This window comes from Odontesthes bonariensis, chromosome 3 (genome assembly GCF_027942865.1).
Source record: "Odontesthes bonariensis isolate fOdoBon6 chromosome 3, fOdoBon6.hap1, whole genome shotgun sequence".
Lineage (NCBI taxonomy): Eukaryota > Metazoa > Chordata > Actinopteri > Atheriniformes > Atherinopsidae > Odontesthes > Odontesthes bonariensis.
The window spans coordinates 24798110-24823423 of NC_134508.1; the positions used below are offsets into that span (position 1 = coordinate 24798110).

The window sequence follows — 25314 nt, forward strand, 5'->3', positions numbered from 1 at the left end:
TCCTGCCGTCCTAAGATCAGGCCCCCACTTCCTGCACCCAACCCCCAAATCATCATCACTCATGTCACTGTCTCTTGGACATGACACTTGTCACTCACACCGAGGACATGACTGCACCTCTTATCTATTTTGAATCATCCTTGTCCCCCATCATTTTGTCATTTTCTCTCTGACAGCGATATTATTTTCAGAGCAGAAATTATCCTCTGTTAAGTAGATGCAGTCTGTAAAAAACAAAACAAATAAAAATCGAATCAAATTGGTCCATCGGTGGTTTCGTAACCCATAATTACATTTGTCCCATTTCTTTGTCTTTTTTTTTAGTCCAGTCTGATGTTACTATTGTTCTTATTTCAGAGAAGGTTAATGGCAAAAGTTATGAAGCAAGACAAACATAAAAATCCAGGCAAAGCTTCATTAGAGCTCCTGGATCCATATCTGGGAGAAATGTGCAAATCTCAATAGTCTTTTTTTTATTTTTTTTATTTTTGCAACTTAATATTTCCTTCTTGTATTAGTGCTTCATCCTATATTTTTTTTATAGCATGTTCAAATGAATTAGCGTTTTTGCCATATCTCTGTCTATTTTACTAGCACACACCTCAATATTTGTCAGGACCTGAGTGACAACCATTGCGAATGGCAGAATCTATTGAATACATCAAGAAGAATGCATCTATATGAATCTAACAGCACTTCTTCAAACACCTTTTGGATCTTTGAGGATCTATTTCTCCTGCAGAACAAGAGGGAATGTGACATACCAAGCCGCATGTATTCACACACAGTAGAAGCACCCGTCCCTTTGAGCTTAGCTTCAGTTTTATATATTTTCAATCAACCAATACAAAAAGAAACTCTTTACGCTGTCCGACACAATGCAAGTTGACAATGTAAGCTGTAAGTGTTCATAATTTGCCCTTAGAAGTAGCCATAAAACCTCCTGTTGGCTCTTGTTTTGTTCTGATTATGTGCTGTCTGCCTGTGTCTCACTGATGTCCTCTCCTCTGAACCGTGTGCTTTTCCCTGTGCCGTTTGGCTGGATAGATGCTGACAGAGCTCAGAAACATGGCATGGATGAATTTATCTCCGCTAACCCCTGTAGCTTTGACCACGCCTCGCTTTTTGAAATGGTGCAGCGGCTCACGTTGGACCACAGGCTCAATGACACCTTCTGCTCCTTGGTGAGAGTCCCTCTGCTTTTTTTTTTTAACCCTTTCCAATTAAACACTGGGGGGGGGATTGGCTGTTTTTGTTCGCTGCTGTGGACTATCGCAGTCTCCATTTGTTTTTGTGCCGTGCAGGGATGGTTCAGTCCAGGTCAGGTATTCGTCTTGGACGAGTACTGCGCAAGGAACGGAGTTCGGGGTTGTCACAGACATCTTTGTTACCTTCGTGATCTACTGGAAAGGGCAGAAAACGGGGCCATTATTGACCCCACCCTTCTCCACTACAGCTTCGCTTTTTGTGCCTCCCATGTCCATGGGAACAGGTGTGCTTTCATGTCTTCTTTTAAATTGTTTGGATACTGTTAGTAGCATTTAAACAAAGGCACTAAAATATCACCCCCCTGTCCCATATTCTTTTCAGTCACTGTATCACTGCAAAGCTGACAAATGTAAAACTACATTTTTTTTTGGTACCTTTCAAATGCACTATCTTGATTATTTTATTTCTATATCATATTTTTATGGGAGGATCAGCTGAGGTTTTACAGCCAGAAATTCAGATTTTGTATTATCAACAGTGTAGCCAATTTTTAAATCACAGCAACCCACTTTGAAGCAAATATTATGTCAACATGTTCTTAGCTTTTTGCACCACTTAAATGCAATTAAATAGGGTTAACTAACAACAACAGGAACAAACTAACCTCAACAGTTCAAGTCTTCATGCCTCACCTGAGCAGCGGCTTGATCTTCAAGTTAGCGTGTTCTTTTCTTCCATGTTGAACTTACATATATATTTTAGCGTAGTATTCTCACATGGCTTAATCAGCGATTTATAAATAGCATAAATATAAGATTACATCTGCAGTCAGATTGGACAGGAGCAAAAATGAAGCATCGGCATTGTTGGAGGCATCCAAAATATTTCTGTGCTTTTTCCATAAATTTGATTTTTGTCATGTTTACGTTTGCTTATTCTTATGTTGTTACATTTTTGTGTTGTTATATTTTTACGTTGAGTTTTTTTTGTTTTTGTCTCGTATATCTCATGTTGTGCCAACCAATTGCATATATCTACATATTTCCTTGTTTTCTTCCATTTTTCTCGGTTTTTCCTTTTTCTCTGTCCTTTGTTGCCATAGTCTCTTATTGTCCATATTATTCATCCTCTCATGCGTCCTTTAAAGTCAGAGAGGGCAACAGTTACTGGGGGCCGCTGGGCTATGAGGCACTTATATCCCCAAAGAGCTCCCAAAGTCCAGACCCTGGCGCTGCCTCTAAGCGAGCGCGCATATTCAACCTTAGAAAGAGAAAGGAGTCCTTTCAAGGCGAAAAAAGGTGAGAGTCATATAAAAAAAAATAAAAAATAAGAACAAAAAACATCTCACACAATTTTCTGCCAGTTCCTTGGGAGCCGAAAGCAGTCAGTCGGTGCAATGTTTGCTTTATTCCTTTATTCCCTCCTGTTGGACTGAGATGAGAGTTTGCATAAGTTGCATGTCTGCGGGGTTTAAGCTGGGTTAAGTGTGTGGGTGTGATCCTCACAGGCCGGACGGGCTCAGCACCGTGACTGTGGACGAGAAGGAACGCTTTGAAGACATCAAGGAGCGGTTGCGTGTGATATTGGAGAACCAGATTGTAAATTTCAGGTGACTTTCAGCTCATCAACAGGACATTAGCTGTAGTGATATTTTGTTTAATTTATTACAAGCTTGGCCTACATCTTCCTTTGTAGATATTTTTTCCCCTTCGGTCGTCCAGAGGGTGCCCTGAAGGCCACTTTATCATTGCTGGACAGGGTTTGTAAACGCTTAGAAAATGTATTTGACCTTATTAAATGAAAACTAAGAAATGATGAAAACATTGAGATTGCATAATTGCTCTTAAATGCAGGTCCTAATGAAGGACATTGTCACCCAAGTTCCACCAGAAGAAGTTAAAGGAGTCATCCGCAAATGTTTGGAGCAGGCCGCTCAGCTCAACTACCAGCGGATTAAAGACTATGCTAAAGTTGAAGGTAACGAGAACAACACAAACCATCAGCACAACGGATGATGGAATGACACTACTAATGTTAGAAACATCAACAAAACTTGTCTACTGATCATTACGACGTGCACTAGTGCCTTTTTGTATGATTTCAGATTGAAATTATTAAGGAAAAACAGAGGTCTGAACCCATTGTTTATTGGACATATTTCCTCTTTCTTACTCCAGAATGAGACTGTGCTTGTCACCCTTATCTATTTATGTACACACATGGTGGATTCACTTGGTATATGGTATATTTGTGTCCATATCCCAAATGATTTGTCATAACTCTCTCCTTTGTTTCAGGCCTGCTTTAGCTCTGTGCTGTTCTGTAGGTCAAGTTGGCTTTTTTGTAGAGGTGTGTGAGTAAAAATGCATTCAAATCCAAAGCCCTGAAATCTGTTGATGTGCTGATCTCTCATTGTGCCTTGACTATTCAAGCTGTGTAGTAACTGGCCTCAGACATCAGATGATTGGACTGTTATCTCAGCTCAACTGAATGTCCTCTCAGACTCCCAGCTCCCAGTCGATGCACACTCCCCCTCTCCCACTTCCTCACTGTAGCTCCTATGTCTCTGATTCCGTCAGCTAACTCTGCTTACCCATCTTTACACCTCCCCTATGCCTGGAAATAGCAGCAGCTCTCCTGACACTTTTGTCTTACGCTCTTGCTTAAGACCACTACCTTCTGCTCCCTGTCTGCTCTGCTCTCTCACTTTGTTTGACCTCTTGATTATCAAAAAAGCAGCTTTTTATCCAAAGGAATGCTGTGACTGAACAGCAAGTGGTGGTTTCATAGTTTGTGAACACTTTAAAATTTTCTAGTCAGATACTAGATATTGAGAATCCACCTTTAGATAAACAGCTGATCCTAGATGTTAACCCTCAAAGACCTGAGCTGCAGCTGGCTACTAAAATAGCAGCTGTTCTAGCATACTGAAAAACTTTTATACATCTATTTCAATAAAGATGCTTTTAAAAGTGAATCTTAGCCTCTGGGTTTTCTGTCCCATTAATCTCGTTTGGAATCAGAGGTTCCATGGTGACAGTGAAAACGAAAGGCAATGGGTATTAATGCATCGTCCCACCCTCCATGTCTCGATTAGTTCAAAACAGAAATGATAAGGCTTAACTTTATTCATGACATCAACTACTTTACCAGTTAACGTAGGTTTTTGTTTTTGGACCTATTTAGGGAAGCATGAATGTGGACAAGATTCTACTTGGAGGTACATGATATGTAAGAGCAACTTTCTGAATAGAAGAATCAAAACTTGGGGTTTTATCCAAGTTCATAGGACAAAAAAATCAAATTGTTATTGCCTTTTTATTCGATAAATGTGTCCATTTTCAGACAAATCAAATGTAAAACTGCGACTCTGGATGAGCCACACTGAAACTTTAGATTCAAATCATTGAAATGATCTGATGCTGATGAGGAAGTAAAATAAAAAGATAAAAAGTAAAACTATAGGAGTCAGGTGCCCAAAAAAATGGGTCTTTAAGGGTTAACATCTGGCACTCAAAGATATGATTGAAGATATGTAAGATTAGCTTTTTGTTTTCTTTCTTGATAAATAAATGCACATTTTGTTCCAAATGTTTAAATTGGGTCCTCTTTTACGAAAAAGAAAAAAATCAGAAGACATTAAAGGTCTGATTTATGTAGAAATATAGAGTTTTAAGAAGGGTTCGCAAACTTTCAAACACCACTGGGCAAACCAGCATCAGCCCCCTGCATGTGCCTTGAGACATAACAACGTGGCCTTTCTTTGTTGGCATAAATTATATATATATAAATATATATTTCTTCTTATATATATATATATATATATATATATACATTAAAAAGAACATAAATGACATGAAGACATTATATAATGTTTTGTTCTCTCCTCCTGTGTATTTTTTCAGTAATACTCATTTGACATACGCATTTACATGGAATTGTAAACAAGTGATGTTGTTTATGCCTTGAAAGAAATCCCCCAGGGTGCTAAAGATACTAAGGCTTCAAACCTTACTATCTTTCCATGCTATGTGAATTTTATTCCCTCTGTCCTTGTGAAGCACCTGGTTCAAAATGAACCAAACATTTATTTTACTGTTGGGCCTCCTGCCCTTCAGAATGTCGTTTTCACCTGGACGGCCCTCTTCCCATCGCCTTCTGACCTCTGGCCTTCCCACTTCTGACCCCAGCCTCTTGCATGCCACAATCCTTTTCTTTGTAGGGAAAAAGAGGGAAATGTATGAGCACCCTGTCTTCTGCTTGGCCTCTCAAGTGATGGATTTAACCATCCGTGAGTACCTTCATCACCCTCAGTCAACCTCCTTCTCCCTCTTCTTTTAAGCGCTCTTTCACCTCATCCTTCTCCTGCCTCCTCTCCTCCTTCACAGATGTTCCTGTCATGCTTGTTTTTATCTGTGCCTTCATGTGTGAGAGTGAGTGTGGAGCGCACCAGTCGAGAGATCTGAGCAGTACCACACTGAATCAGTCGGGGGTCCTCTTTTTAGCACAATCTGTTTGTTATGGATATGAATGAGCAGTCTGGTTTGTAAGCTTTTTTCTTTTGGTTGGACGCCCATTCCTTTGACTTGAATGCATTTTTATATTGCTTACATTGGTATCTCCTCCAGTCATTTGGTCTGATCATGTGTCAGTGGTGTGCTGTGCCAAACAGGTAGGCTTTTTTTGTTTTTGTTTTCTTCTACACTGTGCCACCAGCTATAGTGAAGGAGCAATCTGTCGACAGAGCTTTTAAATGTGGAAGACAGGCGAGGGTGTACAGATTTTACAGCTCCACTTTGTTTTTTTTCAACTCGACTCAAATCAACTCAAGTCACCCAGTGTGTCCTGTCTATGATCCGAGTAAGTGTATGTCTGTCCTCTCTGTTTACAGTAGTTTAAGCTTTGTCTGTTTGTTAACAAACATCTTTTCACTTTTTTAATTTCCAGTTTTTCCACAGGCTAATGTTTCAGTGTCTTTTGTTTTTTATTTATTGTTGTTTTTGTGACGTTTGTCTGTTGCCTAGAAACCTCACTCCCTGGAGCTGAAACCATCCCTGCAGGTTCTTTGAAAAGGGTCACATGACGATGAACAGCAACCTTGAGCCCTCCCTCCCTCCCCCTCCCAGAATTGTGAAAATACCAACGAAAACATGATAATTCTAAACATCTCCTCTTTATCTTTTCTCTCCCTTTTTCTCGCTGAAGTTGAGAAAGGTCAAAAGGATCAAAAGGATCCAGGTGAAGCCATGTTTAGCTTATAGTTTAGCTACAAAGCACACACACACACACACACATGAACAGACACACAGAGACCTTACTCTTTTACAGCATCGCATACACTTATTATGAACACCAACAGACAAATGCATGCATGTACCAGTATTACATCTTTTATACAGTAGCATACATACTGATGTCTTGGCATGTTTTAAGCAAGCAACTGGTTTGATAAAGTAAATTTGGTAGAGATTGTACTACTTTATATTTTGTGAAACAGACTATTAGTCTACATTTACCTGAACATTATCCTATATTCATGTGGACTACATCCTTAGAAGTAATTGTGATTGTTTTGACCTGACTTGAGTGCAAAAACTTAAAAGAATTGTGTTTGCAGGTATTAGTAACATTGTGACAAACCATCAGAAATCATAGAGTAATACAATCTCTCACTAAAAGACTTAGTCACATATTTGCCTTAATGTTAATGCAAAAAATGACAGACATAAGCAACATTTAATGTAACCCACATCATAATATGCAGCAAAAACTAAAATACAATTAAACTAAAGGTCCTAATTTGATTGTACTCAAATTTGCAATTTCCTAATATACATTACTATGTTTGGTCATGCTTTGAAGTCGCTTTAGATCGTTTTTTATTATATCTTATAAAAGCAAACAAAAGCCCTATTCCTGCTTGTAAGGTATGCTTTCATGCAGGTAGATGTGGTTTTATTCCATGTTTACTTGAACTACAGCAAACAGTTACTCTACCATTTTATCAGACCACACCTCAAAGCATCCTTAGGTGAGATACTAAACACCCAACACAGGTGCCAGGCCATTTTACATTTCCAGAAATCAGAAATATGCACAATATGTACAATATGCAGGCATTTTAAAACACATGCACACACAGTCTTTTTTTTCAACTGAAAATGGGGCTGTAAACCTTATATTGGCCTGGTTGTTGTCTTCAATGTATATTTTAGGAGTGATTGTGCCAATGGTTGAATGGCTTATAAATGCTTTGCGTGGTCAACAAAAGCAGAAATGAACTGTATAGACGCAGCCCATCTACAGTGGAGATCAACCAAATCTATCTGCATGACAGCATTCCAACAGGGAAAAATTTAAATTTTGTCAATAGTAACAGATGAATTACATATAATCAAATGGTATAATACAGTGGTGCCTATAAGCCACTGTGCTGCTCCTGAAAAACCAAAGTATAATACAAACAATGTTTGCGTGTGCTTCCAATGATTCTTAATATGGATCATTACGATCCGAAGAATATACAGTTACTGTAATGCATATCCATGCGATCCATCCATTAGTGCTGATGAATAGACCCTGAATAGCTGAAGGATTATCTCATCAGTTTAAAGAGCTCAGGGTCCTCCTGCTGACGAACTAGACATAAGGATAGAAAGTGTAGAGTAATACCTGATAATTATGAAAGAAAATGTTTCGGCTTTGTACAATATTAACGTAACCCTGAAAAGGGTCTTCAGTCAGAACTGCCGTCTCAAGACTGCTACTGTTTGATGTAGAGTTGCTTATTCATGTGCTTTTAATTTTAGATTTGTGTTGCCATTCAGTTCCTTGTTCAAATTATACAAGTGTCATTCCCATATAGTTATGCTGTTTGAATAATCCCATTTCATGACATGCATCCGTCTTACCAGATCATTTTGATTGCTAAGGTACAACCGTGTAATTTGGAGCTTATGACCAGCTGATAAGTGAAGGGACACCAAAAAAGGAAAAGCACAAAACCTAAAATTATCGCACTCCAGCACACTGTAAAAATAAAAGACGTCTCAACCAACATTATCAACTGACCTTGACAACCAGTTTTAATCATTTGGTTACCCAAAAGAATTCTTTTCGATGAAATGTTTCTATGTAATTTTGTGGAAAATGCCTGTTTAAAAACATATACAAGCTTCTTCTTTAAAAGCTTTAGATTACAAATAAAAACAACGTCTTATGAGCTTTTGTTTAAATTTGATTCAAAAAGATTTTACAAATCTTTCCAAAATTGTCACTTTTAATCATCTCTACCCAACAACTCCCTTTTTTGTGAAAAGCCACATTTGTTCATACTGTAGTCGGTATAATATTGAACATAAAAAAAAAAATCGTGCATTAATGACGGAAGATTTCAAAGAGAATCACTGAAACATTTTTACAGTGTGTGTTCATGGAGTATTTTTCTAACCAAGCCATGCGACAGCTCCTTATACAGATGGCTTATTCAGTACCGCTTCACAAAATGCATGTTTTTGAAGCCACATTGCACCTCCATCTCAATGCCACTACTTTTGTGTCTGATTCTCCTCCAACATTAATCTGATTATCCTACAAACACATCAACTCTGTTGCTTTATGTCATGCAACCCAAAGTGCATAAACATTAAATGAGGTCACGCTTTACTTGTTATGAGGGGAAGAAGTGGGTAAACATCACAGTGTAAGTGCTGTGTTTATAATTTTATTAAGCGGTCCAACATAAAGAGAAGAAAAATCTTCTGAATAGTCATAAGAATCCCCCTGGAATGCTTCTCTGTGCTTGACTAACCACTCATCCCTCACCCTCGTCCTTTTGTCTCAGAGAACGTAGGCCGCTTAGTCACGCCTGCCAAAAAGCTGGAGGAAACAATTCGCCTGGCGGAGTTAGTCATAGAGGTCCTCCAGCAGAACCAGGAACACCACGCGGAGGTGAGTGAGAACCCTCTCCTCCTCTCCTCCTCAAAGCACTTTCCCTCTATACTCTCACTCTTATCTCACTCGCCCCACTGCAGGGAGTTAGTCTTATCATCAGTTTGCTATAAATAAAGCTGCTTTCATCTGTGGGTTACACAAGAACCCAAGCAAAGATGAATTTAATTTAGGAAAGCTGTAATTGGCGTTCAACAGACCATAGCCTCATGGAATCAGAGCTGCAGTGTCTAAGTGTAGACCCGTAAATTAGACAGGAAGTGATACATAGTCTGCATCTCTTTCTTCTGATCATAGTTCACAGTGTTTCAGTGTGCAACCCCATCTCACAACAGGATGTATAATAACTACACATGTCCACAGCACAAAACCTCGCAGTTTTATAATAGAGGCTCAAATATTGTAAAATGACTTCAATTTTTTTACCTAATTTCCAGCTAAGGTGCAGTTTACATCATGTTACGTCATGACAACATTCTCTGCAGTAATTTCCCTCTTCTACATTGCTCTCATTTGGGATTCCATACTTTTTACTTTAGCTCTCACTCATGAGTTGTTAGGTTAAGGTGTTAAAGACACACAAATCAATGTATAAATGGTTGGGTTTAGAGGCTGCAGTCTATTTTTTAAAGGGATAGTTCACCTCTTTTGATATGAAGCTGTATGACATCCCATATTAGCAATATCATTTATGAACATTGACTTACCCCCCGCTGCATCCTGTGAGCCGAGTTCCAGCCGATTTTTGGCGTTGACGAAGGTAGTCCGGCTAGTTTGCTGGGGCTAAAAAAATAAAGCGTCTTGCTTCTCAAAACAATATGCGTTCAAAAGAGTAATACATTTGCATCACAAAATTGTTGTGCAGGAAAAAGTCAGACCTCACATCGCTTGGCGCTATTTTTGCCTCCCTTGATATCAATGCGTCCAATGTAAACTGTGCAGACCGAAGTGCAGACCGAGCAGTAAACACCGTAACAGGTGCAGCTATCGCTCGGTGGCTGAACGCATTGATATCAAGGGAGGCAAAAATAGCGCTAAGCGATGTGAGGTCTGACTTTTTCCTGCACAATGATTTTGTGATGCAAATGTAATACTCTTTTGAATGCATTTTGTTTTGAGAAGCAAGACGCTTTATGTTTTTAGCCCCAGCCAACTAGCCGGACTACCTTCGTCAACGCCAAAAATCGGCTGGAACTCGGCTCACAGGACGCAGCGGGGGGTAAGTCAATGTTCATAAATGATATTGCTAATATGGGATGTCATACAGCTTCATGTCAAAAGAGGCGAACTATCCCTTTAAGTGCCTTGAGATGACATTTTTTGTAATTTGGCGCTATATAAATAAAACTGAATTGAATTGAATTAAATAGAAATATAAACATATATGAGAGAAATATAGGCAGGATTAGAGTTAACACATTTTAACATTCATGGGTCCAAGTCCCTTTCATGTCAAGTGGTTGCTGCCCTAAACAAAACAACAGACTTGGGACACGTTGCCATCTTATGGTTTCTAACCATGGATTGTTACACTACAAGGTTTTGGAGCTGTGGACAAGCATACAAATACATGTTTTCTGGTCAGACTCAGATCGAGTGTGACATAAATCATTGATAGCACTGAAATATTATTGTACAGTCCAAGATAAGTATAGAGTCAGAAGATAAACAGAAGAAATAATAATGTTATATGGATTTTGTATGTTATTATTATTATAGTTTATTTTTTGCCAAAATCAAAATAAACAGTTTCATAGGCCTATTAGGTCGAGGTGAAACAGCAAAACAACGATGAAGACAGACATCATTAGTAGTCCTGCATGGAATCACACTCAAGCAGAAGATAATAAGGTATATTTGCAAAATATATTTTACAGACGAAAAGCAAAACCTTTTTTCTATTCACCAGGAAATTGGTCCTTGTGATGATAGTCTACAACATTAGATCCTTAATTCTAACACACTAATGTCACGAGGTGTAATAATGAAGAAAAGATCTGCGTCACAGATTTATATCCGTGTCTTGGACATGTTTGTGGTTGTTAGCTTTTCGTGAAACAGTTGATTTTTTTTAACCTATTTTGGGATGAAATAGTTATTTAAATGACGCAGAGGATTGTTTATATCATAAATTGCTCTCTATCACTAAATCATAACAAGGGTTTGCAAGCCACACAGGTTAAAAACCAATGGTTTGATATTAAAGGGGACCTATTATGCTCTTCGGTATTTTATTCTTAGATATCACAAAAGTAGCGTTGGGGGTTAACGGTAACTTGGCACGCAGTTCATCTACTTTCTTAAATTCCTTTTTCGTCCCCGTCTCTTTAAGGCCCAGGTTTTGAAGAAACCTTTGCCTGTCTTTGTCAGTGTGAAGGTTCTGAAATTACAGGGGCAACCTCGAAGTCATTCATGCATGCTCAAGCTCAAATCTAATTCAAAGTGAGAATTAGAACAAACTTGAATATATGAATATGAATGGACAGCATTAACACCCAGAGAAATGATGACTCCAGCCTTTTTTACGTGGAATTTGTATGTTTTCCCCAAGGCTGTGTGGGTTTTCACCGGGTACTCTGGTTTTCTCCAACAGTGCAAAAACATACATTTTAGGCAGCTGTGATAGATTCAAGCCCCCGGAGAAGGAAGAATTGTCTCAAGAGAATGTATAAATGAAATATCCTCTTACGGTGACATAATGGTAGATTCAAACTTTGAAATCACAAGCTTTATATAAAATGAACCTATGAAAGTCCCAATGAAAGTTAATGAAGACTATAGTTTGTGTTTGAGGGCTTGGTTTACCTGCAGCAAATTTACCTCATTATCATGTTAAACTTTGTCCTGTTTAATATAAGCCCTCAGCATTGTAACAAATATGATAGAAAATAGCGAAGAACATAATAGATCTCCCTTATACAAAGCATTGTATTGCATAAGCGTCTAATATATTTTCATGGGAAATCTAAATCTGACAAGCAAATATAGTTGTCAAAAAACACAGTGGAGTAAATTAAAAAAAAGACTTCCCATCGAAATGGTCAAGAAAAGTTCAAATAAATTCCCTTTACTTGAAAACTAAAAAAAAAATAAGTGCCATATTGCATCATTGTTGCCACCATAAACTGCGAGGTGATAGAAAGCATAATGAACATGTGTAGTTTGTAGATCTGCAGGTGATCCAGTGTGGTCTTAGAATATGCAGATAAAGCAGATTTATTGTATCTCTCTGAATATGCTTGACAGGCGGCAGTCACAAGTTCTGGAGATCAATCGGTACAGTATTTATATTTCTTTCTCCTCTTCAGTCCCCATCACAACCCCCCTGTATGGCATGTGCGCCACTATGGCAAGAGGCACGTTTCCAGGCAGAGAATTAACTCATAGGAACTGTAGCAATGGGTGGTTTGTAGGCATAGACAAGAGAGCAAACTTGTTTAAAAAGTCTAAAAAAGAACATTAGCTTGCACAACATAATTGTGATCATAAAGCATGTTCATCGGGCCATGAAGAAGTTTCCTTTCTCTCCAAGCATGCTAAACCAGAAATTTTCCCAAAGTATGCTCCATGTGAACCTTTGAAGTTTGATCCACCATGAACATTTGTTCCCCCTCCATCCAACAATTAATTTCACAGTCCGCACTTGTTCCAAGCATTACTTCTCCAGCTTCTCCTTCATCCCTCTCTGCTGTCTGTTCTTAGTATACAAACCCTTTCAAACAAATGCCTCAACAATACATTATTGTTCTGTACATCTTCCTGTGTTTTCACTGTCATATAATTGGTGACTGTCCAAGCAGGGAAAAGAGGTATGTAGTCGAGTTGAATGAGAAACTCCCATAATGCTCTGTGCATGTAAAGTAGATGATTCTATGTATCCTCCCCCCTCAGCATCAGTACGCTCCCTCGGGATAGCTCCCTTAACACCGTTGCATTATTACAGCATAACAGTCTGTGTGGCTGAACACTGAGTCTGACAAAGAGTTCTCAGTATGTGTCCCTGATCCATTATCAAAGGTTGGAGGCTACTCTGCCTTTGAGCATTTACCCTTCCCTCTCCTGTTGGAAACGTTTTCCCTGCTTCCCTTTAACTGTCATGAAAGTCTCTGTCCTTGAATGTGATGGACAAAAGCACTGTTTGCCGCCTGCTTCTCTAACATTAGAGCTATCATGCTTTGTAAAACCTTGGATTAGGCAGGTAAGTAGTCAGGTAAGTAATGTAATAAGGTTACGACTGCCAAGGTGGTGGTTAAGTCAGATGGAAATGCAACTTTTTAAAAAGGGGTCAAATAAAGCATGCAGCATAATTTGAAAAGATTAAGCTTCCCGTATTGAACTTGGCAACCTGTTAATCTGAATGATAAGAAAATAAGCCAAGACTGCCAGCAAAGCAACTTATATTTTTGTGCTGTCAAAGATTGAGAAAGTCCCGACTGTGCCAGAAAATGGTCAGCTGAATCTCAGAGACTTACTTAACTAATTGGAACAGACATACTCCAACTCCAGAGATGTTGTGTGCTGCAGTCTTTGGTGCGCCGAGTCAAAGATGTGCATGAGTCACGTTCACATCTGGTGGGCTATGGGTTTGTTTCTGATGTGAACGGTGGACCCCTCATCCCTTAGCTCGGGACAAAAGCATGCAGGGAGATCCACGTATGCATGAGGAAAGCACCTTTGCTTTAGAGGCACAGAATCTGTCATGAACATAACAAGGCACGAACACCCTGATGTGCACATCTTTCCATTAAATCTCACATTTAAATCCTAATTAACAAAAGCTGTGGATTTAATACAGATATATGTAATGGGAAGAAAAAATACACTCACACACATACAAAAACCTAACAATTTCAGAACCCACAGACAACACCTTGTGGTTACTTGAAGGACTATAGAAATGGTAGGAAATGTACCATGGGAACTGATACCCCTTTCTTGTCTGTACACTGAACATAAGAATGGAGCCAGAAAAGCTTAGCTTAGCATAGAAGACTGGAAACAAGAGAATCGGCCTCAGGCAGGGGTGAGGCCAATAACTTCCTTAAAATAGCTACAGTACATGAAAGCTTGTGAGAGTTTATCTTTTTGTTTTATTTTTTTTTGGATGAAAAGAAAGTAAATACAAGACATTTAACTCCCTGAAGTTTCTATGCTAAGGGTCATCTTTTGCCAACTCACCTGAACCTCTTAGTTCACGTTATGGATGGTGTTTTGACAGTTTCTGTTAAGTTCATGGGACCTCACAAAATGCTAAAGTTGCCTTCTTCTACATTTTCAGTTTCTGTTGATGATGCATGAGGAGGATTTTTCTTCTTAATGTTCATTGTTGAGGTGTGTTAGGAGCACTGTCAGCATTGTTGCACCCATTGTAAAACTCTGGGCTGATCCCACTGTAAGAGATTGTAATTAGACCAATCCTGATTGTTTCAATAACTTTGTCTCCCTTTAATGCCAGGGAAAAAGATGAAATGTGCATTGCAGAAAAATAAATGTACAGTTTTAAAATATCAAATCATTGCGAACTTGATTTGTAATGTGCTTTTTTTAGTGCTCACATGTAAATACATCTTGTAGTTTCAGGACGAGGTTAAAGCAACACACTTGGGTCACACCAGATAAATATAGGCCACTTGTTTGCCAGTAGACTGATTGCAGTTCAGAAGCTGAAAATAAAATCTCTGAATGTAATGTATTACAGCCCCTGAGATATTTTCAAGTTAATCATAAATTATCCTACTTAAGAAAAATGTACAGCAAAAACTTTAAAAAACTGAAGATATATTCAGATAAAATATTTCACAGGCATTTTATATTTAGTTTAGAATTGTGTTATTAGCACAAAAAAAAAATCAATGTTTGTTTGTCAGAGAGTGAAAACAAATGGAGATTTGAACAAAAATATTTTCTTTTACATGTGGATTTAGAATATTTTGATCTATGCAGATGGCGACATTTTAAATGTTTTGGATTCTGATATGTTAGTTTGTGTGGCTGTCATCTGGGCATACATTTATATTTAATAATGACACTACCTGCTTGGTTAAAGGAAAAATAAATGAATAAACATTCGGCTAAAACTGTTGAATTGCAAATTATCTGTTGGTTTTAGTGGATGATTGAGCAGAAATTCTAATCAAATCCATTGCATTTATAAAGCTTTAGTCCCATGAACGTAATAAATAAATTAAATGAACTGGGAGAGTTGAAGTTGGGATTCGTCAACTTCTATGCTGAGCTAACAAGCTGCTGATTCTGGCGTCATGTTTGAGGGACGACATGAAAGTGGTATCAAGTCTCAGCTAGCGCATTTTCTGAAATATCAAATGGAATTTCACAGTACACACACACACATGTAAAAGAAATCCTGTGGTATTTCCATTCAAAAAGCGACTTCCCTCCTCGCTTGTCTTTTCATCCTCATGCCCTGTCATCTACAATCAGGAGGCTTTGTTAACCTTTTTGCTCTCCCTCATGCTGTCTATAGGCATTTGCATGGTGGACAGATCTGATGGTGGAGCATGCAGAAAACTTCCTGGCCCTCTACGCCATCGACATGGATGCTGCTCTAGAGATCCAGTCCCCTGAGAGCTGGGACAGCTTCCCACTTTTCCAGCTGCTTAATGATTTCCTCCGGGCAGACTGTAAGCTTGATCGCTTGTTCCATGTTTATGTTTGGATATTTTCACCCAAAAACTATTATGCTAATTTTTGTGCTTTGATGCCTCTTTTCATCCGTAGATCATCTGTGCAATGGAAAGTTCCACAAACACCTTCAGGATCTGTATGCTCCTCTGGTTGTTAGATATGTGGATCTGATGGAGTCCTCCATCGCACAGTCAATTCACAAGGGCTTTGACAGAGAGTCCTGGGAGCCTGTAAAGTAAGGAATCTCTGTCTTTATAGCAAGGCTGTAGGATGCTTGGAGTTGCAAGGCTTTTCTATTCAGATGACAAACGGAGTGTGTGGAGGATGAAAAATCTGGAAGAGCAGCTTTAATATTCACCCAGGCTTCCTGTAGGTTCACTGTTAAAGAATGATCCAAGAGTGGGCTGAATAACCTATTTTTCCCTGTGAAAGAAATAGGTTGTTTATTCTGAAAATAGTCTTTTGATTAATGCATATGTCTTGCCATTTTCTCTCCGACACATTGGGGTCAGGGCAACACCTAATATTTCTGTTGTTTTGTTTGTGAACTAACCTTCATAATTTGTGCTTTGATGTGTTATCAGAAGCAAAAAGGCCTTCAGTCTGTTACATTGCTGTTCTATTTAATTTCTGGTTGCTTTAACAAGTTTACTTTTGCTTTGTTTTTATTGCTAAGATTACATTTAAGATTTATTGAGTTTTTTTTTTTCTGTCTTTACTCATGGTCATTGTTATCAGTATTACGTTGCCTCTCCCTTTCACTGCATTTAATACAATATATTTGTGCGTCCAGCTCTCTTGACTGCAGGTATTTCTGTATAATGTGTGTCTTTGACGATTACTGTCTTGTTTATGTGTGCTACTGTACATTCCTGTCTTCACCTGTTTTAGATTTTACTTTTATGATGAGTGTTACATGGCTTTCTACAGCTTCCACACCACTGTTATGGATTATTTTTTTTTTTCTTTTTGTCTGTCTTTTCTGCAGGAGTTTAACAAGTAATCTGCCCAATGTGAATCTACCAAATGTGAATCTCCAAATTCCCAAAGTACCAAATCTGCCAGTGCCAGTAGCAGGACTATCAGTTAACCTTCCACAAATGCCTAGCTTTTCTACCCCGTCATGGATGGCTGCTATTTATGACTCTGAGTGTGTATTCAACTAGTTTACTTTAGATTTACTGAGCAAGTAGAGAGTAACTTGGTATGAAGATGCTTCTGGGTAAAGATTAAAAAAAATTTAAAGAAGTATAGTGTGTACGGCCTTTTAATTGCAAATAAAGTTCACAAAATTTTGACCGGGTTTTCTCTAGTGTTAATACTTTACATTGATGTTCATGTTCATGCCAAGGTCACTCTGAGATATTTTAGAGTAGATGCAGTACTGCTTTCTAAAATGAGAGGCTGAAACATTCTCATTTGTCTCAACATGCATGCTGTTGAGCTGAGGTCTGGAGATACAGGAACAAAAAAAAAAAGAAAAAAAAAGTGTACATCTATGTATACAGCAAGGATTTGCAAGTCGAGATCTCCATTCTATGTTCTAAAGTTGACATCCGCAGACATTTGCTTTAGTTACTGTTACAACCTGTTTAATGGGCCGCAACATGAAATTAAGACTTTTATCGACTTAAAAAAGTTACAAAGGTTAAAGGCAGGGGTATACATCACAAAAATGAGTATGATGAGCCCCAACAGCAAGAGCCATGAACCCCTGTCAGCCTCACCCAATATGTTTTTTATCCACATCTTTAGAGATGGGGCCAGTTAAGACAGGTCGTAACAGATATGGGGGCTTGTCCGGGATGCAGAAGGGGATAACAGTGATGCTTAGCAACTTGGCCATAGGTTCATCCCTGACCTTTCCCACCTGCTAGTAGTCTGATTGGGAGGGAGGACAGTGTCATTCACTGGAGATGATAAAGTGGGGAACTTTGGAGGAAAGAGTTCAAACTTCTCTGTTTTATCAAATCTCCCTCCCGCCTCCGCATCTTTCCCAATCATGTTTCCCAATCAGCTCTACTCAGGATGATAAAGAAAAGGTCTGCATGATTTTTTTGGCAAATCTTTGAGGGGCCCCACCAGCCTGGGGACATGGATGTTGAGAGAGGGCCTGTGATACATGAAGTTAGTTTTTGTTTTTGCTCTTTGACACTGATCAGAGAAGCCCTTTTTTTTTTCTTTTTTTTTTACATGCCCTCCCTCACATCTCCATTCCCTTCACCTTTGTCTTGACACAGTGTGAGCTGCTGCTGTTTCTGCAGTGACTTTACCTGCATGTGGCCACTTCACATAACAGTCAATAATCATGCTCTGCAGTATGGTTATTGATTTGTTACAGTAGACCCTACCCGCTCCTTTTCACCCATACACTGACTGTCCAGACAGATAAGAGTAAATAGGAAGTGAAAAAAAACATTTGGACAGAGCAATCAGTGTATGGTGAGAGTAAAATCTTACTGTGTTTGGGTGTAGAGGAACTGCATTATCCTCTGCACTTGCCACAACAAGCCCCACCCCCCCTCAGAGTTTGAGGCTTCTTCAGTAAGTTGACCTTTTTTTTTTACCTGTGTGTGTGTATGTGTTTGGATCGATGGCAGTAATGGTTCTGGGACATCAGAGGACCTCTTCTGGAAGCTGGACGCCCTTCAGACTTTCATCAGAGACCTTCACTGGCCTGAGGAGGAGTTTGCCAAACACCTTGAGAGTCGCATCCAGCTCATGTCAAGCAACATGATCGAGAACTGTGTCAAGCGGTATGTAGCCAAGTGTGAAGCAGAACACAGAATTAATATTATACTTGCATATTTTAAATTGTAGTGTGTATAATTTCTTTCTCTTACCTTTCAGCACCAGGATGGCATTTGAGTCCAAGCTGACAAAGAGCAGTAAGTCCACAGATTTCCGTGTCTCTCCATCACTATGCACCATGTTCAATGTGATGGTCGATGCCAAGGACCAATCAGCTAAATTGTGCGCCATGGAGATGGGACAAGAGGTAAAAGCATCATCTGAGACAATGTTTTATGATGTTACTTGGAGTTTAGAATCTGCTCACATGAATAGTTTTGATGAAATGTCTGCTTTATTTCTTGTAGAAACAGTTCCACTCCAAAATAGATGAACTGATTGAGGAGAGTGTGAAGGACATGATCCAGCTTCTGATTGCAAAGGTGGGACGGTATCTCAGCTGTTGCATTACTACACTGTCAAAAGCAAAACTGATACAAACCATAGGGTGATGTTTCCTCTGTTTTCCTCTGTTTTCCTTATTTCTTAGTTTGTTGTCATTCTGGAGGGAGTGTTGGCTAAGATTTCCAGATACGATGAAGGAACTCTCTTCTCCTCCTTCCTCTCTTTCACGGTGAGATTCTTCAGTTCCCCAGACATATATTCTGAAAAACAGTTGGGTACCTCCAACTGGTGATTAGCCTAATTTTGATTCGCAAGACAAAATAAGCACATTGATTCGTGCCCACAAGATTTTAAATCCATCTTGTTCACATGAGATTCTCTCAGCTCTGAGGTTTAAAGCCAAACACACAACAAAATCAAACACAAAAAAACATTTCAAATATAATGAATTCACAAAAACATTACATTTCGAAAAAGATGACTAAATCTGAAGGTTTTGGGGTTTTTTGTTTGTTTTTTGGTTCCACTTCCAAAAATGAATTTGTGTTTTCTGAAATTAATTTCTGTTTTGTGGAATCATGTTTCTTTATTTCTGTTTCAAATATTTTTTGCCTTTATTTGATCAAACAATCCCTGTCTTTCACAAGGGAGTCCAGGGGCCAGTACTATGAAGCAGGATATGTGGTTTATGGAGATAACTTCAGCTTCACCTCTGGATTTTCAGCGTCACAAAGCTGGGTTCCGTTTCACAAAGCAGGTTCAACCAACTCTGAGTCTATTCCTGATCTCTGAGTTGATCAACTCTGAGGTTCCAGAAACGCTGATTTGAGTGAGTTTAATCAACTCTGAGTAAGTTCACCTTGAGTTTAGCGCGTGCACCACAACTTTAAAAAGCCAGCATCAATGGAGCCCCGATTCGACGAGTCACCATGAGGGGCTACGTTTTTCACCAACCTCGAATTGGAAATCTTAATGCGCTCATACGGCGAGTTTCAATACGTTTTTAGAAATAAGTGCAACACCGCTGCAGCAGCAAAAGTGTAAATTTAAATGTAGTCCTTTGCAATCACAATAATATTACAGGGGGAACTGCTTGAATGGTAGCCCATTCATTTATTTCATTTAGCTGCAATCCCGCGGGGGAGAAGCGCACTTGGCAGCAGTTTAAGATGAAATATAAAAACATTGTTCAAACAGGTGAGACCTCAGCATGGAGGCTCATTTTGATCATGTTTTACACTGTAAAATAAATATTAAGTGGCTATTTGACTGTGCAGTTATTTTATTCCCAACATAATGCTGTTTTCACACACATAAACTATGTCTTCTCATCTATATCATCCATCCATCCATTATCTATACCGCTGAATCCGTCAGTCAGGTGGGGGGGCTGGAGCGGTCAATGGGCAAGAGGCAGGGTACACCCTGGACAGGCCGCCAGTCCATCGCAGGGCCACACAGAGACAAACGAGACAAACAACCACACTCACACTCACTCCTAAGGACAATTTAGAGTCATCATCTATATCATGTTCTGTTAAATAATTAAGCCTATTTAAACTAACACAGACTTCTACTGAGCCAACAGAAAGAAGGCAGATGCCTGTAAAACGGGTAGTGCCCAGCACCGCCACCTCTAACGGGAGGCCAGTGGCTGAGGGAATCCACCCCCAAGACACGAGTGCCTTTATAAAATATAATAGGCCTATATATGTCTTTTTTAAGCCTATTCATACAAATATTTATTTGTCTTTTGTCTTTTTTTTCTTTTGTCCCAACACATTCTGATGGTGCCGCTCAAAAAGATAATTGTCTGTAAATGCAAAAACCTATGCGCGGTCTGATAACCATCTCTGACGAATATTTATTTCTCTGCGCAATAATGCTGCACCTTCATCCACGGGATCGTAGTCAAAAGGACATGCCATGTTCGTGAAAAAAGTCGCCTCCTACTGTGCCTAATGGACTTCTAGAAGTAGAAGAACTCTGCTGACTGAATGAATGAGGAAATCAAATGGCGTGTGTGGCTGAAAGAGGGCGGAGACAGAAAGAAACTCAAGGTTTCTTGAATAAAACCTGGTCCCGACCAGGTTAGGTTCAGAGAGTCTGTTACTACGGTAACCGACCGAAAGGTTAAGTTACCTCTCTTTGTAAAACAGGCTAGAGTTACCCCTCTTTCTCGGGGTTGAGTTACCTCCCTTTGTGAAACGGAAAACTCAGAGTTTCCCTCATTTCAGGGTTAACAAACTCAGAGTTTTCACTAAACCTGCTTCGTGAAACGGACCTCTGGTCCACTTCCTTGAGAGGTTTATCACCCCGATAACTAATGCTGCTAAGTTAATCTGCTCCAAAGCAGGTTGGGTTTTAAGATTTACTCATGTAAAATCTCCTATTCTCAATGAATTGATTGAAATGAAAATAAAAAAAGGACATCAATAAGTGGACAGTAAAATTGAGGTTTGCCTTCGTGAGAGATATGTTAACAGAGGGAAATGCTTTGGTAGCCTAATACAGAGACTGATTACTATAAAGCTTTTTTGCTGCTGACTTTTAAAAATTTGGAACCAACTTTAATCATTTTTGTTCATTAAAATCATCACTGAACATTTCTCTGTTGATTACTCATACAGTGTATAGGTACAAAGCTCACAAAAGGCACACAACTCGTAAAAAAACAGCCTCAAACAATGTTCACACTTGCATATTCATATCCACATTTTATCAGATTTGAATAAAAATAGAAATGAAAACGAACCCTTTTTTGTTCAGCAGTTTAGAACCTTGATGACAGAAAAAGATCGTATACATTTACATTGAGCACACCGACTGGTTTGAATCGCTTTTCTGTTTGTTCTTTGTTTGATGCAAAGCAGCCGGTCATTTTATGAAATACAAAATCGGAAATCATTAGAGCGACTGGTGCTTTAATGATGTGACAGTCATATTGATAAGCTTGTCATTTTACTCCATCACATAAGCAATATTCTTTGACGTTGTCATCCTTCTATCCTGCTTTTGCTGCAGCAACTGTGCTCCTTCTGAGCCTGCTGGAAATATATGATAGAAATTGGTCAGCTGCTGCCAACTCCATCTGTTGAACGTCAACGCGCACATATCCAGAGTCAGAAACCTGTCTTGAGTTATGGAGTCGATAGAATCGCTTAACAAAATCCTCATTGTCAGGGTCAATTAAGCCATATCACCTGAAGATATCCTGAATGTTTTGAACATGCTTTGACGTACAGGCCCCTGGCCTACGTAACAAAGTAATATAATGCATGTCAAATCATCTATAAAGATACAACTGCCTCTTACCACATTATTCAGTTGATAGAAATTAAAACTAGTTTTAATTCTTTTGGCAAATTACTTCATGTTCAAGGAAATATCATGTTTAGAACCTGAGGACTGTGTAAGGTAACAGAATCTCTTTCATGACTTCTCAGGTTCATTAACATGCGATATTTAAAAATGTTGGCTTGTTTAATGAAATGAGAAGGTAATTACAGTCTCCTCGCCCTGTGATTGACAGTATTTAATCTAATTTCAGGTGAAAGCTGCCTCAAAATACGTGGAAGTACCTGTAAGTTCAAAAACATCCTACTTTTCTGTTTACTTGTGAGCTTGTGTGTGTGTGTGTGTGTGTGTGTGTGTTTGCAGAGCGGTTTCTCTTACCGCGGTTGTTTGTACAGCCAGTGTTGCCGTGGTCAGTCCTCTGCTGAGTCATGACGGTGTTGTGCTTGTGTTTTTACAGAAACCTGGAATGGACGTAGCTGATGGCTATGTGACCTTTATGCGCCACTCTCAGGACATGCTTCGTGATAAGGTCAATGAGGAGGTGTATATAGAAAGGTTATTTGATGTAAGTAAGATGCCTTCTCCTCCACTCACAAAGGGAGGGGCCTTTCAAAATGTGGCAAAACAACAGGGCAGAGAGGGATAAGTCCCATTTTGAGACCAGGATGTGTACTTCAGCCTGGCAGGAGAGGCTTCTCTGATCCTCTACCCCTCTTGACTTCTCTCTTTCTATCTATCTCTCTCTGAATCACTGCTGCCCTCTGTATTCTGGTGTGCATTGCCAAAGTGCTTTTGGGCCTTTGTGTGTTTTTTTTTTTTTGAAAAAAAGGTTATTTTCTTTACAAAGAGTCCATGAAAGCATCCCCCCAAAAAAAGGATTATCTGAAGCAGTGCTCTCTGTGGAAAGAACAGAACTAAACATAGTTATTTTGTGCCAGGACAGCAACTCCCCCCCCCCCCCGTCATTACTTTACTCTCCGCGTCCAGGCTCTTTCCACTTAAAACATGCCAGCCTCGTGAGAAAGTGACACACTCAGCCCACAGTGAAGCACCCATGCAGTTTCGCTATGTGATGTGAAAATGCTGGGTGGGCCTGGGTCACATAATGATGTCAAACTCAGAGGCTCACATGTCATATGGCCTCGATCTGTTAGAGCAGTGGTTCCCAACCTGTGGGGCCCAAGATTAATTAGAGGGGTCAAAATGAAGATAAGCATGAAAAGAGATAAGATGATATTAAGTATTTTTTTTCCAGTCTGAAGTACATTGTAGTGCAGCCTTTTAAGCTGAAGTAGGTACTGAAATCATAACTGAGGGAGCAGTGATTTAAACACTGTCACCACATGAATCATGGAAACAAAGAGGAAGGCAGAAACACGTCTAACACACACAAAAAGCAACTTAGAAAAGTCAACACCAGACTGTCTGCACGGCACCTCTACACTTTGCTGCAAGCACTCTGTAACAAATATGAATCAATACATACATACAAATGGAAACATTAAGTCGAAAAAGAAAGAAAATCAAATAAAAAGGGGGAAGCAATATAGTTTTTGAAGTAATACAATGCAGCTCCGATTGGACTCAATAAAACTTCAATGATCATTTTCAGAATACTTTTCATGTTTCTTCAAACAATCCAAAGTTGTTATTTAACTATATAATATTATACAGTCAACATAGCTCTGAAATCATGAGAAGAGCTGAGGAATGACCAACACCTGCTCAGATGTACATTTGTTAGTTTTCTTAGAAATGTATGTGAAATTCTGGGATAATACCAACGTTAAGTATAACGGGATCATAAAGATAATAAGGATAATTTAGCAGATGGCTTGATGCTGACACTAACCATTTCTGTCATTTATTGTCTCTTTAATGCCAGGCAAACAATGAATATGGTAAAATACAATTACAAAAGTCTTTTCAGTGTTGACATGATCCAACTATTTCTTTGTTTTAGAAATTTTAATTACATCAAGTCAGTTTCAGGGCAATATCAGTGTGATGCAACCGAGGCACAGCTGATAAATATCAGCCACTGCCACTGGTTTATGTTATACTATTAGCCGATAGGCTGATTGAAGACAACAGGAGGAATAATAACCGATACTAACCGGTGTTAGGCAGAAATATCTGTTCATACCTGGTTCATACCATTTAAAATGCATCCCTCCTCTACCAGACTACATTTAAGCAGCTGAACTTTCACACGGTTGACCCGAGAATCTCAGGGTGCCAGATGTGTAAATGGTAGGTTCGACATACACACTTGTTTCACATGTATACAGGGTTCGTTTAAATGCAAATCCAGAAACAAATATTGTTAGAAAAAAAATGAAAAAGATTAACAGCTTTTGATCTCTGAGTATATTTCTGATAATAATTATCCGTCCGCCCTAACAGACAACTGTATTAATCGTTCTCACTAACCATTCAGATACCGAATTGTAGATGTCTGATTGTGTACTAAACACATCTGGGCCCTTACATCTGCAGCCCTGTGGTAATATAATATATTAGTAATTAGTAATATAATAATAATATATATAGTATATAATATTAAAATGAGCATAATGATGGCTACGCTGGTGCTGTTGGAGGACCTTTTCAATATGTTTGTGCTGTCCAGCCATTTTTTTTTCTCAACTCTGCGAGCATCCTGTGCTCTGAACCGACAGAGTTCATAACATCTGTCACGGTTTAGCAATCAGAAGTTTTTGCCATGTTTGTAATTCAACAACCGTAATCAGCAACTAAAACACATTTCCTTCCCTCCACTTCTCTGAGTATCTCATTTTAGGCATGCAACAGGGTTCTTATCACCAAGTGGTTAATTAGGGTAGTATCTCCATCTCATTATGGCTAAATGTGGGACTGGAAGTTTGGCTCAGGCATATGCATACACTCTCACAATAACCAAGACTTATAATAGAATACCATTTGCACTCAAGGCTTTCTAAAGCTGATGAAAAGAGGGCACATCTCTGCCTTTGTACATGCACGTGGTTTAGACAAGGAGCTTTATGCATCTGGCCCCTGAGCTCGAAAGCTACTCCTAACGGGTATAACATGCCA

The 25314-nt window shown here is 39.1% G+C and overlaps 1 protein-coding gene across 10 annotated transcripts in view; it reads left to right on the top strand.

Annotated features, from left to right (window-relative positions):
- Positions 1–25314, top strand: part of LOC142377266 (calcium-dependent secretion activator 1-like) — a 79342-nt gene that overhangs the window by 48571 nt on the left and 5457 nt on the right. The window contains exons 12-29 of one of the 10 annotated variants that reach the window (XM_075461200.1): positions 1048–1184; positions 1305–1492; positions 2717–2818; positions 2905–2968; positions 3063–3186; positions 5432–5500; positions 6415–6447; positions 9053–9159; positions 12406–12435; positions 15644–15800; positions 15898–16039; positions 16793–16954; positions 18405–18560; positions 18655–18802; positions 18903–18977; positions 19085–19168; positions 22490–22522; positions 22694–22801. In XM_075461200.1, the coding sequence (XP_075317315.1) occupies positions 1048–1184; positions 1305–1492; positions 2717–2818; positions 2905–2968; positions 3063–3186; positions 5432–5500; positions 6415–6447; positions 9053–9159; positions 12406–12435; positions 15644–15800; positions 15898–16039; positions 16793–16954; positions 18405–18560; positions 18655–18802; positions 18903–18977; positions 19085–19168; positions 22490–22522; positions 22694–22801 (1919 nt within the window). The remainder of the gene's footprint in view (positions 1–1047; positions 1185–1304; positions 1493–2716; positions 2819–2904; positions 2969–3062; positions 3187–5431; positions 5501–6414; positions 6448–9052; positions 9160–12405; positions 12436–15643; positions 15801–15897; positions 16040–16792; positions 16955–18404; positions 18561–18654; positions 18803–18902; positions 18978–19084; positions 19169–22489; positions 22523–22693; positions 22802–25314) is intronic. The other 9 variants (XM_075461190.1, XM_075461193.1, XM_075461196.1 and 6 more) reach the window with 9 other exon arrangements.